Here is a 21,010-nt window from a genome sequence, read left to right on the forward strand (position 1 = left end):
ATTTTACTTATGTGTTTCTTTTACTTACGTATTACTGTGGTTTTTGTCTTCCCTTAGTGTTCACACCATGTTAGCTGTCACCTGTGGACACTCCTAACCCGCGGAGGATGAGGGTGAGGAGGGGTTTGGAGGGCAGCTGTTCGGAGTGTGTGTGTAGGGGGCAGTGGTACTGGAGGTATCAGGAGCTTCAAACAACTCATCGTCCAGCGTCTGCTTTTGTCTCAGGACTCAAGATTTTTGCTGTGTGTTGCTGAGGGTGGTAGAGTTTATTGCTGTTCTATAGTGCCAAGAAAGGACCTTCTGGTAAGCTGGAACCCACCCGAGGCGCTGAGCCTCTTTGGGATGTGGGGTGGATCGGGTGGGAGGGGCGGTGCCTGCGCCTTCTTTCTCTGAGTGCTTGCAGCGCTCCCCTCACGGGGCAGCAGCTCCCTCCCAGAGGCAGGCTCCCATCATAGGAGGTGCATGTGGGGCTTCCCCCTGGCTGCTGGTTTTCCTGATCCTGGCACAGCCACAGGGAGATGGCTGTGTGACAGGCAAAGTACTTAGTCCTTCTCTACCTCCGTTTCCTCAACTGCCAGTAGGGATGATGAAGTCATTCAGTGTGTGCAGGAAGGAGTTCCTATGTGTAGAATGTTAAGAACAGTGCCTGGCATGTAGGAAGCGCTCATTAATTCAAACTGTAATAATTTTCAGCTTTCTTCCCCCTTAGAGGGAAATATAGATGTAATAGTAACCCTGAGAATGACTTAAGAAAATTAAATAATTCACCGTATTTCCAGAACACAATTTCCCCCTATGCTGGATAAACAGGCGGCACAGCGAGCCGCTAGATAATTCCACATTGAACAAATCTAAATTATAATTTGTGCCAGAAATTCATTTTTTATATTATCTCATCCTGACAAAAAACTCCAGAAACTAAGGGATAAATCAGGCATTTAAGTATTCTGAAGCAGAATATAAACACAGCTGTTACAGTGTAGGGGAAGAATCGCTTATAGAAATCCATGGTGCAAGAGGGGGTGTCCTCAGCAGTTACCGCAGAAGGATGAAAATGCTTTGTGCACCCACTTTCCCAAATAGGTTCCCCCATTTCATATGTTTCGCACCTTGTCTTTTAAAGAATGCAAACGTAGTTTTGTAGGCCAGCCAGAAAGCCTTATTATTTGGTAAATTAGCTTTTTGCCTTCATGTTAATCAGGGTCCAGAAGGATGGCAGTTACAGGGGATGAAAGATCATTGGAATGACAGGTTGAGTCCTGTATTTCTAAGGTTATGAAGTTCAGGAAAATGTGTAATCATTTGTGAGTTTCCTAAGGTTCCTCTGTTCAACATACTGTCCTGACATAGAGCGGGGACAGTTCCAGACAGGAAATGCAAATCAGTAGGTGCTGGCCCGGCCGCTGATGCTGGGGTTAATCATGCAAATCTTATTCAGTTCTTGGTATTTCAATAAAGGTTTTAGTTGAAACTCTGCCACATACTGATTTAAAATTCCTTCTTCGGAAAGCAGTGTAATTTTTTTTCAGCTTCAGCTTTTAAAGTATAGAACAGGATTTGGATACTGATTTAGTGGCTGGACATCTATCCACACTTGTTAATCATAAAAAGGAGTGGGAGTAGGGGGGGTACCCTTAAAGAATGTGGGGATTTCTAAGCATCTTAAATAATATACTAGATCTAAATTTACTGGTGTTCTGGAGCAAGCGCCTTTGCTTGGAATAAGATCAAGCCAACCACTTACGCATGCTTGGTGAGCGCTCTGCTCAGAGAAGATGGCTACAACTGGCCAGGACGGACCACGTCAAAAATAACACTACAAGTTCCTAAGTGTGGGAATGATATAAAACACCTTTGGAAATGAGACTGTTTACAGGAAGAAATGAAATTGTATTGCTCACAAGTGCAAGCTGACACATTCTAATAGCCTTTCCACTATGCACAATGAGCGCCAGCTTATCTTTCCAAGAACAATAAAATTTCATGTTCTGCTGCCTGACATAAGAATTATTTTTACATATCTCCGTATCGCTGACTCTCTTGTAAGTTAATCTCATCTCACATGAATTTTTCACCAGCTCCACTCTGATGTTGATAAAGGAGATGGTTCCATCAAATACATCTTGTCAGGCGAAGGGGCAAGTTCCATTTTCATTATTGATGAGAATACCGGGGATATTCACGCCACCAAGAGGCTGGACCGCGAGGAGCAGGCCTACTACACGCTTCGAGCCCAGGCCCTGGACAGGCTCACCAACAAGCCCGTTGAGCCGGAGTCAGAGTTCGTCATCAAGATTCAGGACATCAATGACAATGAACCCAAATTCCTGGACGGCCCCTATACCGCAGGAGTTCCCGAAATGTCTCCCGTGGGTAAGTCAAGAACAGGCTGCTGTTGCAGTGTGTGCTTTTGTATTTAAAATTAAATCATCATAAATACTGAAAAGAATCACATTGGTATTTCATAGTGGTTCTCATTTAGGGCAAAGGGGGATGAGATGAGCTAGTAGCCAGCACCCAAGTCCTGTTGTTCAGTGCATTATTTTATTTCTGTGGAACATTAGGAAATGCTTCCTTTTATACAGCCATCTTAGTGGCATCAAGAAATTATTTAGGATCTTACATTCCCTTTACAAGGTAGTATTTTTTTTTAAATGTTGTAATGACTAAGCTTATGCCTAAGAAGTTCAAAAATAAAATCCTTGCAGGCATAGCTCTGTGATGATCTTTTCTTTCTTCTGATATTTGGATAACGAGTCACAATTCTAAGCATCTCTCTGTGGCCATGGTGGCAGGCAGGCCATGAGTGGCGGGCCAGGCTAACATTTGGGTCAGCCGGTCTGTTTGATTGTTGAGTGTGCTGGAATCCACAAATGTCCATCCACATACCACCTCTGAGCTTTTTGTCATTTTTCCAGATACTTCAATGTATGAAAATTTATATTGAATTGATGATAATGATAAGGTAATACTCAGTTTGATATATATATATATATATATATAAAAGAATAACGAAGGCTGTTTTACTCAGAAGCCTTTTTGATAGTGTCTCATTACTGGAAAAATAGGAAAAAAGTACTTCTAGTATATCCTTTATATCAAACAACATAAGTTTTGTTTTAGATTACATTTATTCAGGTACTTTTGGAAAAGTTTTTAGCCAGGGTACAATTCAAGTATAGGTGAGCTTACACAATAATAAACAACATGGGCCTGGAATAGAGACCAGTTGACTTATGTATTTATTTCCTGTTGTTTTTAGTTTTGAAAGAGGAAGTTTGTTTTAAATAAGAACTGAACTTTTATTTTAACACATGAAAATCTTACCTACTGTGTTTTGTTTTAATTAAAAAAAAATAGGTCATTTCATTCATGAGCATTCCATCAACACATCTGCAGTGCTTGGGTTGGGAGGAGATTGCAAAGATGTGGATTATATGTGCCCTTTAGGGGAATCACAATTGGGTGACCCTAGATTTCTGTTCCTGTGGGAGGGGAGAGGAAAAATTATTGGGGGCACCAAGGCTCTAGCTGCTGAAGAATACAGAGTGAAAATGAGCAGGTGGAATAGATGCTTGTGGTCAGGAAAATTCTGAACCACAATGGCAGCATCTCATCCTGGTTGGCTTACATGGAAGCGTTCCTGTGACCTCACAGGCTTGCTCACACTTTCTCACTGCTGCCCGCATCCTCAGAGTGCTTCCTGCCGGTGTTGCTTAACAACAGCAATGCAAACCATGACAACAGCAGCCACAGGATTTTGGAGGATTTAGAGAAAAAGGAAAACATGTCTTCCTCCCCAAGGTAGTAATGTTTGGAAAAACAGGAAGTTTTGAAGTGTGTTTGAGCAATTCAGTTCAACTCCCTGATTCTCATGGGGATTTAGGGCGTTCTTCATAGGCTTGCTAAGGTGGTCCTTTCCTACATAGACTATAGGGATGCAAATTAGATGAGGGTGCACTTTCTGTTTAGAGGCTAAATAATGCACTGTAGTTTTGGCTTCAGTGGTACCACCCTGATATCAAACAGCACGATTATTATGCACACATGTAAGTTATTTTAGTTATTTGAGTCCAACAGGTTCAGAGTTTTTTAGAAAATGATTTTCGGAAGTCTTCAGGATTTACTTAACACTAGTTGCGATTACTGAGCTAATACCAAAAAACTAAAAACAATAAATGTCTACATGAAGTATATTACATGGATTTATCATGAGTCATGGTTTGTCAAAGTATTTAATTCCAATCATATAGTTACAGTAGCTACTAAGTACTGTGGTATATACAACATGATCTTTCAGCGTTTACTATTCAGGGCTATTTTTTTGCAACACATGCCAACTAATTACAGGATTTAAAACACACTTATAAGCCATCATGATCACTTATTCATTGCCAGAAGAGCATAGACAGACACGGAAAATTTAAAGTTATCTGAGAATGTGTGTGTGTATGTGTGTGTGTGTGTGTCTGGTAAGTTACTTGATGAACACTTCAGAATAAATTATACACAGCCAAATTTACTGAAGTATGGTTTTCATTATCTTGTTTGTTTAAAGTTGTTTTCTTTTCAAATAAATCATTATTTAAGGATATCATTTAAATAAATATTGCTGTAAAGATGGTGCATTATATAGAAAATAGAGAGCATTGATGTCATTGATTCTAAGATTTTAAAATCATCAAAATTTAATTCTTAAAGGGATTTAAAAATGTATGTTATTCAACATTTGGTCTGACCAGTCATCCACAAGGCACAATCGCCTAAGTCTGTCAAATTAAGAAATTCAGATTTTTTTTAATGGTTCCATTTTTATAAATACGTTCATAATATGAAAAAAAGTATTTCACAAATATTTCATATCTACTCAATTTTAAATGTAATGGAATTGGTAAGGGAAATCATAAGTGTGCAAAAGAGAATAGATTTGTAACAAAATGTCATTAAGACTTATTTAAGTCACTTAGAAAGGAAGACCTGCGTAAGAATACATCTGAAAGAGATGCTAGATTAAAAACACCATATTTTCAAAAAATTGTTAGAAACAAACTTGAACCTTAAAAGAATACATAAAGGAACTTATCCTATTCTCATCAGAGAGGACATCGATGATAAAATAACATGTGTTTAAATATATAAACTCAGGAAATGTATCTAATATGTATAAGATTACATTCCACATGGAAAGAAAAAGAACAGATCCCAATAAATGCTTCCCAGATGGAGTAAGTGGATACATAGCACAAGGAAGGAGCATGACACTCATATGAAATGTAGAAACACAACTAATGATGCAATTTTTAAATTTTAAAGTCACCATGCTTTTCCTCCTTTTGGTCAGGGGTAGGTTCAAATTTTCATTTCATGCTTTCGTTTTTAAATCAATTAGTAGAAGCAAGTAGAAAATGAAATACTGAAGAGATAAGGTAGCCACCTAATCTCCAGTTAAATGGATCAATCAAATATTCTTTATTCAAGTAATGAAGTTTCAGCTCTGTCTGGCTCTGCTTAGCTACAACAGTGAGATCCTTTCTGTGGTTTGAGTGTCAGATGCTATTACTCAGGCTGCCTTCCAGACGGTGATTGAGACTTTTAGAGATTGCTCTTGATAAAAACTCGTTACCTGCCACTGATGGATGCTATGCCTAAAATTTGAGCCTCATCAAATTCTGAGTGTATCCTTGTCTAATGTGTATCATCAATCTTATTTTTTCTTGCCAATGTATTTTCATATCCTTTAAATATTTCTGAGGGTTTAATTAGCATTTATCATATTTGGAGGTCTGCCTTTATACAAAAAAACACAATAGCAATTTTTCATGTGCCTTGAAACAGAAACAAAATTTTTTTAAAAATCTGATGTCAGATCTTCATCATTTTATGAGTTCTTATGCTTTGTGGCATTTGGAAGTTCCTAATTGGTTGGTTTCTTTGGATTGTGGCTTACAGGGACCTCAGTGGTACAGGTGACAGCCACAGATGCTGATGACCCCACCTATGGCAACAGCGCTCGAGTGGTCTACAGTATTCTGCAGGGACAACCCTACTTCTCAGTGGAACCAAAGACAGGTAAAAACAGAAACATGATGCTCCTTGTAAAGTCATTTTTTTATATCTTGGCATAGAATTCATATTACCTATTTTTATTCAGTGTAATTGGTACTGATAACAGGCACTACATTTTTCTAATACTTCTCTCAATATGTGTGCTGTGGTAATTATTTATAGAGGTGTTAACACTTTTTAAGAATATTTCATTACATTTACTAGTACTTCTACCAAAATTGAACAAATATTGTATATTGAAAAGTCTTTCAGCTACTGTCTCCTCTGACTGTATAAGAAAATGTGGGCAGGGGGGAAGGGTTGGCCATTTTCCTTAAATGGTGATTATTTATTTACCTTTAAGCTTTATTTTTGTTTTGCTTCCTTTAATTAATTCACACAGGAATTATACATAGTAAAATTTAAATCTCAAGCAGAAATGTCCCCTGCCTTGCAGAGGGGTAGGTAGGAGGTTCAGCTTATTCTTTTGGAGGCTGGTTTGCTCAGGAAAATGAGTGTAAACTTAACAGTTTTAATGGTGATCTGCTAAATCAAAACTGAATTAAATGATTACTTTTTAATTTTAGGAGAAAAAGAATGTATAAGTTACAGACTGCCTGGATAGAATAGGTGCATGGTTAGCTAGATGTAAACTCTTTCAGCTTTTAAAAGCAAAACAGAACATTCAGTAAGATTATAATTTGGAACACTGTTATCTTGGTTATATTCTGCTTTTCTAGCTCTGTGGGTAGGGAGGGAGGCAGTGAGCAGGTGGGTGAGTGCATGCTATTGACTTTCTTCATCACCATGAAAATCCAAATTTTCTCTGTATTTTAATAATTTTGCCTTCATCCTGGAGAATTATTCTTCAAATAGCCAAGTTTATTACTATGAGTATTTGATAGTCCCTGTGATCCAAAGTGAATATTTTAATGTCATTTATCCTGTTTTCCATATTTTTTAAATGCCAATATTAATTCATTCTCAAATCACTGTGGGGGATAAATATTTTAAATGTCTTTTGAGAATGACAGTTATAATGTGCATGAACAGAGAAGTAAATTCAATCCTAGTTCATTAGAATTTTTACATAGAGACTGCATTGCATATTTTGTACCAGTGAAGTGGTAGAGGTTGGAAGCCACCTGGAAAGTCGAATAGAGAAGAAACAATTTGGATTAAGCAAGTACTGAAGGAGAAGTAAATGAAGATATTTGATTTATGATGTGAATCCTATGAATGCAGGTGTGCTCATGGCTATTTTAATGATAGATCTGAGAAGCCTAGATTCAAACACTCACCCATCCCCTTATATATCTACTCTGTGCAGCCTAGAAAGACACTGATGAGTTTCTGACAATTTGCTCACAAGTTATACACCCCTGCATTACATAACCATTCAAAAATAGCATGTCCTAATCCCAAGGGTTAAATATTTTCTGCTTAGTGATTGGCTTGTGATTTTAGCTTTTGTCATAAGATAATAGGTTTTCATAAGACTAGGGAAGGTAAGACCCTGACTGAGCAATTGGACAGCAGTTATGCAATTACAATATATAGTATTTCCAACTTAATTTTAATTTTTAATCTCAAGGATTGTGTATTACAGGTGATGAAGAAAATTTTAATTTTGTTTAGAGTTTTTAATGCTGTAGTCATGGTGATCATTGAGATTTCTCTTTTTTCAGTCATTAGTGCAGAGATATCCTGGGAATTTTTGTCCTTTCTGCTAATTTATAATATGTATAATGCAATTTTTGCAAAAGAAATGTATGTTTCTGACAAAAATGGAAAGTCTTTAGTCCTTAAAGGCATGGAGACTAGTGAATCAAGTCTGAATTAGTCTTCCTTGCTTGATGCCAGTCTGATTCTTATCTGTGTGAGTAATAACATTATTTTCCATACCGCCAAATCTAAGCATTTTTGAGAAAGTAAAATTTTTAACAAGAAAAATGTTGAAAATATGTTAAATCAGGATTATGTAAAACTAGGCTCAGGGCAACACTGTTAGGTACATTTTTGTAATTTTGTTTAACTTTATTTTTTCTTTTTTAAATATTAACAATAACTGTTACCATTATTAATCACATATCATTAACCCAGCAAGGCTAGACCTCCAAGCCCATATTCCATCTGTAGCACTACTTACAGGCCAGATGGTCAGAGGTATTTTCTACCTTCATTTATACCTTGATTTCTCCACCCAAAAACAAGAATGTGAATGGCTGCCAAAACCAGTGTTAGCATTTTACTTCGCAGGCAATGGAATGACGCTAGAAACCTATCTTCACAATGTTCACAAACTTACTGGGAGACTTAGAGGTATTATAAGGTGTTCATCTACAAGCAAATAAATAGAATTTTTTGATCTGTTTGATACATGGCAACATTGACTGCATAATAATTTGCTGTTCAAAATGAAAATGTGGGCCCCTTCCTCTACTATCAGTAGGATTTCAGGATGTCATTGTCAGAGCACGAAATCAAGCATGGGCCAGCGTGCCTGCATGGGTCACGTGGCCAGGAAGCTGGCCTGGGAAAATGGATTGAACGGTAAACATCACCTGTCACTTAGGTGTTCTTTCTTAAACATAGAGGTGTGACTACATGGTACCTACATTATATATTTTACCTGTGTCCTTGCTACATTGTAATTTTATGTAAGTATTGTAGTCATCACAAAGGCCCCTTCCAAATATGCTCTTCACACACATTCCATTCTGTGGCCTGGCTCATGCTGTGGAGGGTTCTCACTCCTGTCTGGACTTGCTGAGGATGGCCTCTTATAGGTTAAAAACCCCTTTCTCAGGGAGTCTTCATGCGATGCCAGCTCTGGAATCCTTTCATGTTCCAGAAGCTTCCATCTTGCTGACATTGACTCTTCTCTTTTTATGGTTCTGTCATATGCTTCATTGACAGATAGATAAACAGCCCAAATGATATGAGGCTTACAAGCAAAGTTTAGAAAGAAATACAGACTTATTAGGAGGAGATTCACCTTGTACATCTAATGTATTTCAAAGCCACATATCATGAATACCCCAGCCCTGTGTTACCTACTACCTGTGGCTGCCTAGACTCCTGAGATTAATCCAGAGCCTGATTGTACAGAATCCAGGCTCCAGGGATTGCTTAGTTTCCTAAATAAGAGTAGATACCAGAGCTGGCTCTTATCTGTTACATAGAGTATATATATAAATTCTTAAGAAGAATCCATAGTTCAGAATACACTTTTCTAAAAAAAATTGTCAGTGCCCCATTGGAGATTAAAGAATCATCTGAAAATTTACTCCTAGACTAAAATCCAGAGAGTTGTTGAACAATAACAGTGATAAGTTTAGGTTTCATATGTGTCATAGTTTTTGTGAACCTAGATTATAATAAATTAAAATTTTTGGGTTACTGGGTCAGATGACACATCTCTAGAAAAAATATACAGGAAGCCTAAAAATCTGAGCCAGTTTCTTTCCTAAAGAGCTAAAGGATATATTCTCATCAGAAGTGGCTTTAAATGATTGATTATTAAAATTAAAGTATATTATTATCATTCGTAAAAACCAAAAAACCATAGAGATACAGCTAGACAGTACTGGCCTTTACCACTCAGAGATCTAGTGTTAACAACTTGCTGTGTGTGTATCTGTATAACATATAGCAAAATAAAAATCAAATCTTATGTATGAGAATTCCTTTCCAAATGTAGGTAGTTTATACTTAAAAGTAAAAAGCTGATAAGTATCATAGAAACTTAGAGATTATTATTTTTTGAATGTCCTTATTTAAATTCATTTCTCTACCAATTATTCCATTCTTATCAAAAATATGTTTAATATTTGAGGTATTTGGAATTATCCTTGCCACCTGTCATGATTTTTGCTTTTGAAAAGTTATTTACTGGATCCATTGAAAAGATACAATTAGAAGAGTGAAAGATGAGTAACTTGGACTACCGGACTTCTTTCCTAATAATGCTGTATTTCCTTTAGAAAATAATGCCACTAAGCAAAACCATGAAAGGATGAGGCTGCAGGGGTTTCCTTGCTGATCAGTTGAGATGGGATGGGCCTCTCTCTATCATCATAAATGTGCAAGGATGGAAACACACACAAATTGATATTGGGAGGGAAAATGAGAGATGAATGGAAATAAAAATTAAAACTGAATAGGAAGCTTTTCTGAACATAACTCATTAATTTTCATCATCTAGATGAAACATGCTGACTGGTCAAATATTCAAGATAGGCAACCCTCAATTTAGAAGTTAACCTACTCAATGAAGTATAATTTAGTACTTATTATACTGATGCGTTGATGTGTGTGTGTGTGGCTGTGTTTGTGTTTGATAACTAGTGCTCAAAACTCAATAAAAATATGGTTACTTATGATAGTATGAAAGTTATATGACTTGGAATCTTGGGAACCAGTAATTATTTGTTTAAATTTTTCTTAAACTCCTGAAAGGCTTTCTTCATCTGTCCCCTCACCCTAGAAACAGTTACCAAATGAGAACATTGTGAAGTGTAAGGAAGGCCTTGTATAGCATAACATAGACATAATTTACATTAGTGCTGAACTTGAACACAACAGGCCATTATTACATGCGTCCATTGAAGAATCAGCCTTTAAACAATTTGAATTGGCATTTTTAAATATTTTATAAATTTGGAAGCTATACAGACATTTTTATGCTGACCATGAGGGTGCAATTATTTTCTGCCTAAAGGACCATCCTCTATCAATCCTTTCTTCCTAAAGGACCACCCTGTTTTGTTCCTGAGAAGTCTGTGGTACCAGACTTATTCTTCCTCAGGTCTGAGTCAGTGAGGATTTAAATTCTAACTTGCCCCTAAAAGTTAGAATCTGTTTAATAAAATAGATTCAGCATCTTTCAAGCTATAGTCCTAGCTGGGTATGTAAGACATTATCTTTTATCTTAGTTGGAAAAGGTGGAAGTGTAAGAAACGTTTAAGTAGGATTCCAGACCCCTTATATTTAATTGGTGTAGATGGCCTAGCATTGCTAGTTTCAAGGTCTGTATATAAATCAATATTAAATATATATATTTACTTTTGATGACATTACCTCTGTGTATGCATATATATATACTATATATATTAGGAATAGATGTCATTTTATATAGTTACATATAACACACTAAATTCCATCCCATAATTAGATATTATTGCTTAGTATACTTATACAATAATTAAATTAGTTATTAATATGAAACAACTAATTCACTGTAACAGTGATTAGTGTGTTGTTTCCTCATCAAGCAATGTGAAAGTCTGATATATCTGAAGTCTTAAGGGCTTTCAAAATTCCTTGCCAATAATCAGAAACAAATGGCAACAAAACATACCAATTCTTTCCGTGTTGATTTCCATGAACATAGTCATTCTCATCCATAGTACTCTCCCTTGGACTGTTAGATACAGCAGCAGAGCCACTGTTTGAAATGGTGTTTCGCTTTTTAAACATAAATCACTCTCATTCTTTTCTTTGTGAAGTATTTCAGTTATTTTGTCAGAAGAGAGAGAGTAGGGACGGTAGCTGAAAGGTTTATAGTGATTTCATGTCACTGGGGATTCAGTTGTTAGGATGAAAGAGAAGAATAAGAACGGTTTGTCGTCATGTCCTCGCAGGGGTGACTGCCCGTTATTCTAGATAAGTAGTTCATTTTATTTATAAGATGGTATTTCCTGAACCATATTTCCATAAAACCTTAAGATAATCCTCACTGTCCAGTATTGAGATGCCTTGCTTTTCCACATTACACTACTTTCTGTGTGTTGTAATAAAATAATTGTATATAATTATTCTATCCCTTTGGTCTTGCATACGCATTAAGATTATTAAAAATAAAACAACAAAAGGCAGAAACCTGAGCCACTTGCCACCTGTATCAGAGCACTTCGCTGGTATAAATACAGGGATTCATGATGTGCTTTACTGGGATTTGAAATTTTACAGGAGTCATCAAGACCGCCCTTCCAAACATGGATAGAGAGGCTAAAGACCAGTATTTGCTTGTTATTCAGGCAAAGGATATGGTTGGTCAAAACGGAGGACTTTCAGGAACTACGTCAGTCACCGTGACCCTAACCGACGTCAACGATAATCCTCCTCGCTTTCCTCGAAGTAAGCTATTTTGTTAAATGCAGTCTGTTCCTTGTTAGTCTATAAACGTGTCTTTAAATTAAAGGAATTTTTCCAAATACTTCTCCAGCAAATAGTTTTCTTACTACATTCTCCCTCAGTTTTGTTTTCTCAGGGGTATGATTTTAATTCAGAAATACAATACTGAACATTTTCATTTTTCCTGCCCTAATTTCTAAACCAGTTCATGCACATCAAACATTCCCTTAGCACTTCTACCACATCTTTGAAACACTCAGTTTTTTAAATAAATCAGTCCAAAGAACCAGAAAACCCAAGGCCCTCACTGTAGCTTCTTTTAACCAAAAAAGGAGAAAAAATGTAAGTAAAAATGTCCTGATTGTAAAAAAGAATTTCATCTCACGCTTAGTTGCCTTTTTAAAACATTTTGTTATTGGATATGGTATTTATTTACAATGCTCAAGAAAATAAGGAAACCGTACAGGCTACAATGCTGTATAGTCTCTATACTTGTGCAATGGAGAAAAGGAACAGAGCTCCCTTAGAAATAGATGTTAGACACTCATACTAATGAACAAGGAAGCTTTCTCTGCCAATGTGATAGTCACTATGTTTTCCTTTAAATATTCCTTTAGGTGTTTCATTTTTATTTTATATATGCCTAATATTTATATTATACAACACATTTAATAACTCTTGGTAAATCAAGGAAAATTACCTTAAGTGTAGCATTAAAAAATGAACCTATCATTAATTGTTCTCTTAATAGCTTATAATGGGGGAGAAGAGAAGGGTTGCAGAAAAAAAACTATAATGTAACTGTATTGGGCTCATAATAAAATGAACTGTTTCTCCCTTTTTTAGGTCTATAATGATAAGAATTCATACTTAGAATTTTTGTGGTTTCAGTTGTCATGCATGATTTGATAAGATAGAGCACAATTTTTCTAGCTTGTTAGATACTCTTCCGCTTATTAAAGTGAGGAAAGCGAACAGTATGTCACTCATGTTTCTATTTGGTGGGGATTTTCTCTACTAGTTACTATTCTAACCTTGAAATTTTTGGATTTTACCAAGGACACTTCTGGATGTGTGAGAAAGGGTCACTTTAAAATGACAAGAATATCATTTGTAACCATTTCTTTTTTTTGAAAAATCAGTCACTTCACAAAATTTAGAAAGTTACAAATAGCAGTGATTCTCAGCCTAAAATACAGTCCCTCTATATGGAGACATTTTCTTTCCTCTATTTTCTCAAAGGAAACCCTTTCTTTTCTCTCCATAAGTGAAAGTGAAAGTGTACCACATTTGAAAACCAAAAGGAGATGGAATAGGGTGGAGAAAATAGGGAAAACTAGATGATTAGTGAAAATGGTGTAGGAAGGAAGTGTTGGGGGAGTTCCCTGCTTTCAAAGGGATAGTTCATGAACTTCAGCTGCTTCCCAAACTTTTTTGTTTTTTCTTGAGTTGAGGGATGGTGAGGAGTTTTACAGAAGTTCCAAGTCACTCTTTCTTTTTTTGCTTTTCTCTCCACCACATAATGTCTTTCCTCTTATTATCGCTGTGCCCCAAATCAGTTCTGCACACAAGTCACACAAATCATTCTTATCCTTACTAAATTAATGAGCCAAAATAAGACTGATATTGTCTCATAAACTTCCTTATCTAGTTTTCTGAAACATTTTTGATAAAAGAATCTGTTAACTAAATTTCAATCCCAAGTAATCAGAGCAAAGTACTAGGCCGTAATTGTCCATTTAAAGCTTCAGCAATACTAGTTTTTAGACATTTTTAGTATGTATGTTATGTTTTAATTATATTCAATGATTATCATAATTAGTTTAAATTTATTTTTATCATTAAAATAGCCTATTTCTCATCACTAGAAATACAGAAATGGAGATTTCTTCCCATGCCTTTCCTCAGGCCATCTATTTCTGCTGTTAACATATCGACTATTATCTAGTTATCTTCATGAAATTTCTTGAGGTGATATGAGATTTGTCAATTGTGTCATATTGCTTCAGCATCTTTTTTTATCAAAAAATATAAATGAACACAAATTAGGCAAAGAGGGTGCAAAATACCCGTAGGTAATTTTTCACTGGTTAGTTTGGTGTAAGGTTTTGTTCATTTCTTGTTTTGAATTTCGCAGGGTCTTACCAGTATAACGTCCCAGAGTCATTGCCAGTGGCTTCCGTTGTGGCCAGAATTAAAGCTGCTGACGCAGACATAGGAACTAACGCTGAAATGGAGTACAAAATTGTGGATGGTGATGGATTAGGGATTTTCAAGATTTCTGTTGACAAAGATACACAGGAAGGAATCATTACGATACAAAAGGTAATACTTTATTTTAATTGTTATTTTCTTGCGGATAGCGTCACAGAGATTACTGAGAAGCCATGGTGGCTTTGATGGAAGAATGTATTAGACAAAATGAATGACCATATGGAACAATAACAATATTGTTATTTTAATTTTAGGAAGAAAAGCTATGCATTTATTTTTATTTTTAGGTGTCAGAATCATAGAGAATCTTGAATGACATTTGTAATCAACACTCCATTGATATTATTCTAATAGTTAACTCATAGCCCTTATCTATAGCTCTGTAAGACTAGCAAATGTGCTGTTCTAAATGACCTCTGGTGAGAGATGAATATGCTTCGTAGTTGATTATTCCAGGAATGAAACCCTGAAGTCAATGAATAGCCTTTGTAAGCAAACTAGACAAACGCTCCACATTCAGAAAAGTAATATAAACAAACTCAGAAATAGAAACCAAAATGTTGAAGACTTGCTACATTACCAATTATTCCTTTTTAAAAGTTATAGTAATTGAAGTCCTTGAAGAATTCATAGAGCATGGAAAGTTGTGAGGCCTATCATAATTTCTTTAATGTAAGTGCAAAGGAGATAGAAAATCGTAATCCAAACTAAAGACTTTTTGCTGTGGTATATTTAAGTTCACTCCCAAAACTGATTGATAGGAGAGAAAATGAACTTACTGTCTCTATTCTGTATAGATATTATCTTTGACAAATGCTAATTTAAAAAAAAAGCAATTATTGCAGGATATAGTTTTCTCAAATATTTGAAACACTAAAAATTAAAATATTTATGAACCTCCCCCCAACCAGCACCAATATACTAGGATTTTATGCTAGTCTGACAATCCAGGTGTATAACTCTGTAATTAATACTCCTTAACAATTAACACACATCAATAAAGAATGTTATATTTTAGTTGTTATAGGAAAACATATGCTTGATTTCAAGCCAATGGCCAAAACATTTCTGCAATTATTTCCAGTGGACAGATGCTGCTTTAGCTCAGCTGGTAACAGTCTGTGTAAAAAAGTTTTAATAACTAGGATAGGCCAACTGTTAGTAAAATGTTTTGTTTTGTTGTCTAAAATCAAAGGAATGCAACAAAGTACAGTAGTGCTGCTCAAAGATTTCAAAGATTCATCTGAAATCAATCTGCTCATATATAAGAATTTGTAAATATACACGGAAGTGATTTTCATTGAACATGTATATATATTTCATATATCACAATGAGATAGCATAAATTATTGAGGAAATTTTTATATATATGCAAATATATATTTGATATAATATATTTGATTCAGTAATAGGAACAATTTATTCTCAATTCCTTAATATTATTTCTTGAGCTTTAGAGATTTAACAGTTAAAAAGGGAACTATAAAAAGAAACTGGATAAGAATACATTTAGTCTCAAGCACAGAACTCAAGAAAAAGAACTCAAGGTGAAAATTAATTTCTGTGATAAAAATAACGTAATTATTACTGTCATAGGTAGGGATTAATATCTGCTACGCTTTATTTTGGGTAATTTAAAGGCTTTATTTACTTGATTTTCTAAACAATCTCGAAGTATTTTTAGTATAGAGAACACATCAAACTTAAAAGTTTTCAACAGAAGAAAAAATGGCTAAATAATTCATGATATTGCCATATTACATAATATTGAACATTGTTGAAATGATATAACACTGTCCTAGCATATTAAGTAAATGGGTAATTATGATATAAAATATATAATGTAAATATGTAATGTAGATATGATTGTATAAAATATTATATATATGTAATAAAAAGCAGTATCCAAACTTTACAAACCCTATGATTCAAATTTTATGAAAATTGCATTTCTATAGAATGAAAGTTTGCAAAAAAAATGTTAAAATGTTAACAGTAATTATTTCTGGATCTCATCTTTACCATTTTACAATATAATATGCATTTTACAATGTGCAGTGTGTAACAATGTTAACAATATGGTATAATTGCAGTGTTATTAGACTCATAGTATTTTTATTACAAGGCCAAACCAAAATATATTTCATTAACAGCTCTTCATAATCTACTTTGAGTATTGCTGTGGATGAAAATTCTTGTCTGAAGTAGAAATAAGTCACAGATACCAGTCAGTGGGCTTAGATTTAGTGTATTATTGAAACTTTCTCAGGTATAAAAAAAGACATCATCCCCCATCTAATGAGTTAAAATTCAAAAACATTCTAAATCCTTTAAACATTTAGATTAATGGATTTTTTATTTTGGATGCTAGAGAATTCCTAGCCATACACAGCCACGGGAAGGATGTTTTATACTTACTAAATACTCAGTAATTAGTAATTAAAGACTTAAAATTTAGTCATTATGAGAAGGTAGCTAGGAGTTTTAATAATTTCTGGTGCTAAGTATGAGGTCAAAGTAGTGTTATTTTCAGTTTAAATTCTTGGCAACTAAAAATTTTATTTTCTCCAGTGATTTCTCATATATGAATACCATCTAATTTTTGTCCTTTGTTTCTTTCTTGTCCCTTACATCATGTCAATAATTGTTTGTAATAATTAAGCATATGCAGTATACAGAACTTTGAGAAACAATGATGGTGGAAAATTTCACAATTTTACTGCTGTGGTATAAATAACCAGTAAACTACTTAATAAAGCAAATCTTGTTGATTCTGGGCTATTCTAAAGTATAGAATTGAGTTAACTATCTCAGGGATCAAAAAATCACATTAAGGTTAAATGTAGGCCTTCCAAAGACACTGCCCCCCACCCCCACCAGATGTCCAGGTGTTGAAGCTAACTTGATTTTAGATATCATTTTGAGTCTAGTAAAACATTGTTTATACAAACAATATTAGGCTAAGAAATGAGGAATGGTTTAGTACTTTTAAACACGGTTTGACATTGTTCTGACTTTGCTCATGGGGAAGATTGGTGTGATAAGTTTAAGTTTTATCTATGTGTGAAGGATGTATCTACCATATTAGGGCAAAACCGGTGATTCAGAAAGTCAAATAGACTATAGTAACAGATAACATGAGACTTCTGCAAAATTTTGATAATTGTTATAATAGAATGCATATTTATTAAGATAGGTCATCTGAGAATTCGCTATTTGAAATAATTAACTTAAAGTATATATATATGATATTGATAATGTGCAGATAATATCTACATGGAAATAAAATTTCACAGTGTTATTCATACTGAACATCTTTACAGTTAGCAAATGTTGCTTCACAATTTCCTCCTACTCTCCTTCTGAGAAAATATTAAACACTGTGGAAATTACTTGGCATAATCAGCCTAAGTTTCATTTCCAAAACTCCCTATGCCCCCAAAGTCATTTTTTAAAATTGTGATTTTGCATTGTCTGATAATACATTCCAGGGTCTAACTAGTCCAGCTCTCAGGGTTCTTACCAATATTGAAATAAACAAACATAAGTAGGTAGTCCCGGTAAGTGATGATTAAAAAGTGGAAATGATATATTTACTTTTCTCTGCAGTTCAGACTCAGTGAGTACTGATTTTTTTCACTTACAAAAATGATTTATGCTAATACAAGTTCATTGGTTTTTAGATGAAAAACTATTAATCCATAGTTTTTTCATTTTCGAGCATTTTCCTAAAAAATGCAATTCACGTTTGTCCTGTTTAGATACTTTAAGTAAGGTTCATATTCCAACTCCTTATATGGACATCAGAGAACTAGTGGACCCCTAGAGTCATGAGACTTGTGTTCGCCAGGTGCACGTCCCACTATTCCGCAGTCGCGTTGGGAGGCCCAGAGCGGACACTGCGGCACGTTTGGTTCCCGGAAGAGCCCCGGCTCCCCCTGGCTCTACCCCATCCCCTCCTGTGGACGCACCTCTGCTCTGCCCCCGTGCCCATTTCACCTCACTCAGCTTTCAAATCTGGCAAATTGTTTCCATTCTTTCTTCTTTGATCCAAGCAGGTCAACAAGGGAGGTAAAACTGTCTGTACAATTTGTTTTTCTTGTTCAAGGAAGGGTGTGTGTGTCCCTCGGAGTTGGTCTGATAAAAGTGTAATGAAGATGTCTTGGTTCCACAAGTGCCAGCGTTTGTTCATCGGCGGTGGCCACGGGCATGTGGGTGGATATCCAAAGCTCCGCGGCAGCGTGTGCAGGAGAGCTCAGGCCCCACTTGGCCAGCCAGCTGGCCTCTAAGACTTGAACATGGCTGAGGAAGGAGTCCAAGACTGTGTAAATAACTCTTCCCCAGCTAGGCGGGGAAAGGGAGGCTTCCTCCCAAAGTTAACCACCTGTGTAAAGATTCGCCACAGGCGAAGCGTGTTAAGTTCAGAGAATTCAAAGTAGGACAGTTTTCCTGGAGTCTAACATAGAAGGAGACGGTGGCAGCAGCGAGAGGCAGCCCAGCGAAGGGCTCCTCATGCCTCCTTGGCAAGGCCGCTGCAGCAAAAGAAACATACATGGACAATGATTTGCAAGTAAGAATGGATTATGAATAATAAATATTTAAAGGTATTTTAAGGTCCAGCTATAGTAGAATATTCTATGGAATAGGAAATAACAATTTTTTTAAAGACTTTTCTTGAGCTCATAGTATTGGAACTGCAATCATTCTAACTCGTTTCAAGCATTCTTCTTTCCAAAGGACTGGACTGTATTAAAAAGACTATCAATACTAATATACCTTCAAAATGTCACTTCCCTGGTCATAATCAAATTAGCACACTTTTTAAAAACTTTTAAAGCCTTGAGTCATTTTTAGTTTCTTTTCTTGCCTCTTCTTAATCCGTAATAGCTCATGGCTGTGTATATGTTTTTTCTACTCTCTTTGTCACTATCCTAAGGCTGGCTATCATGGTTTCGCTCCAAAACTATTTTAATAGCTCCTGAGCTCACGAGCTGCTTCTAGTTTCTTCATTCTTGAATCCTCCCTTTTTATTAAAATTCCTGTTTAAAACTTGATACCACTTTATTTTTTTTAGTCCAACTAGATTGAAAATAATCTACCTTATACTAGGGGAATAAGAAAGTGGTACAACAAATTGAAAGGAAGCAGTGACATCATCATTAATAAGGTTATTTACTTAGAAACTCTAAAAGAAATCATTGAAGAGGTGTTAGAATTAATGAGCGCTTTCAATAACGAGAGCTGCAATAGTAAGCTAAACATCAATAGCATCACTGTAGCTCATGAGAACAGGTGTATGAGCTCTGGTTTTCAGACCAACCACAGTGGCTTCAGCCCACAAGGAGATGTCTGTGGAATGCCCATACCTCTTGTCCACATCCTTAAAAACCTCCATTTTTATGCAGTGTAGTGTGCTGGCTTCCAAAAAGGAATCTTTACTTCCAACTCCAAATGCTTTTCCATCATGAGACCAACAGTACCTCAATTCCCTATTTCAGAAGAGTGCCTTTGCTTACATTTTTTTTTTTAACTGAAGTCTCTTTGGAGTGGTTTTCTCAGAATGAAGGAAGTCTGTCCTTAAGATTTTCTGACTCTCTGTCAGAGCTAACAACTGCCTATGGCCCTCCAGGACAGAATGTTGATTTTTCAATTCTACTTATCAAGATTTCAGTGAACTTGGGGTCTGTACTCTACTCCATTCCACGTAAAACATTTCCAGAAGTTCCTCACAAGGAAACATGAGTCCCTTCAATTCAGCATATTCTTCCTGTACCAGAGAATAGTGGACTCATCTTGTGAAAAAGGAGGCATTTTTTTTGAGTCTGAGTTGCAGAGGCATTCTAAAACCAAGAAATTCTGGAAGAAGACAAAATGAAATCTTCCATTTTTCTCAGAAGTATTTTTAATTTTTCACCGAACTGAACAATAGAATGCCTTGGGTAGTCCATAAAAATGAACCTTTTTTTTGTTAGGTTTTCCAGTCTTTCCTAACAATGGGAAAAAGTTTGCAACCAGGCACCACTAAGGATGTTGACAAGATTTTTGTTAGAGATATATGTATGAATTCTGATGATTCTGAATGTCTCTAAATGTTACTTCACATTTGGATAATCGAGTTCCAATAAATAGAGTCATTTCTTTTGGAATTAGGTAATTTTGTACCTGTGAACTATGCTTGATAATCATATGAACTTATTTTCTCTCTGCTCTATAGTATAATAAAACTATAGTCCATTGCTTTTTCATTAACAGTGCACCATCATGGTTATAATGAGATTTACTACAATCTGAGCAAGTTATTGTTGTATCTTGAAACATTTACATATGCTAGACTTTGCATAGGGTGAACTTAGGAGCGCAAGGAGAAGAACAGAAAAATATATTTTTTAAAAGTGTTGGAAAAAGAAAAGTAAGTACAGAATTGTGGAAGATTACTTTCAGTTCTGTTGTTATTGCCCCAATGTCTTATATAAAAAATGTTTATTAAAATGACCAAGTTTGCAGTCCCCATAAGGTTAAAAATTTCTGTAGGTGTTGCCATAGAATTATTTTTTTCATGATTTATGCTTTCTATGCATTAGGAATAAACATGATTATATATTTTAAATATTTA

At 35.4% G+C, this 21,010-nt stretch overlaps 1 protein-coding gene across 2 annotated transcripts in view; it reads left to right on the top strand.

Moving 5' to 3' along the window:
* CDH7 (cadherin 7) overlaps nucleotides 1-21,010 on the top strand; it is a 116,606-nt gene that overhangs the window by 49,414 nt on the left and 46,182 nt on the right. For both annotated transcript variants that reach the window (XM_037002383.2, XM_037002382.2), the window contains exons 3-6: nucleotides 2,079-2,373; nucleotides 5,950-6,069; nucleotides 12,019-12,186; nucleotides 14,321-14,508. In XM_037002383.2, coding sequence (XP_036858278.1) covers nucleotides 2,079-2,373; nucleotides 5,950-6,069; nucleotides 12,019-12,186; nucleotides 14,321-14,508 — 771 coding nt within the window. The remainder of the gene's footprint in view (nucleotides 1-2,078; nucleotides 2,374-5,949; nucleotides 6,070-12,018; nucleotides 12,187-14,320; nucleotides 14,509-21,010) is intronic.

The sequence above is a fragment of the Manis javanica genome, chromosome 9, assembly GCF_040802235.1.
Source record: "Manis javanica isolate MJ-LG chromosome 9, MJ_LKY, whole genome shotgun sequence".
In the NCBI taxonomy this organism is placed as follows: domain Eukaryota; kingdom Metazoa; phylum Chordata; class Mammalia; order Pholidota; family Manidae; genus Manis; species Manis javanica.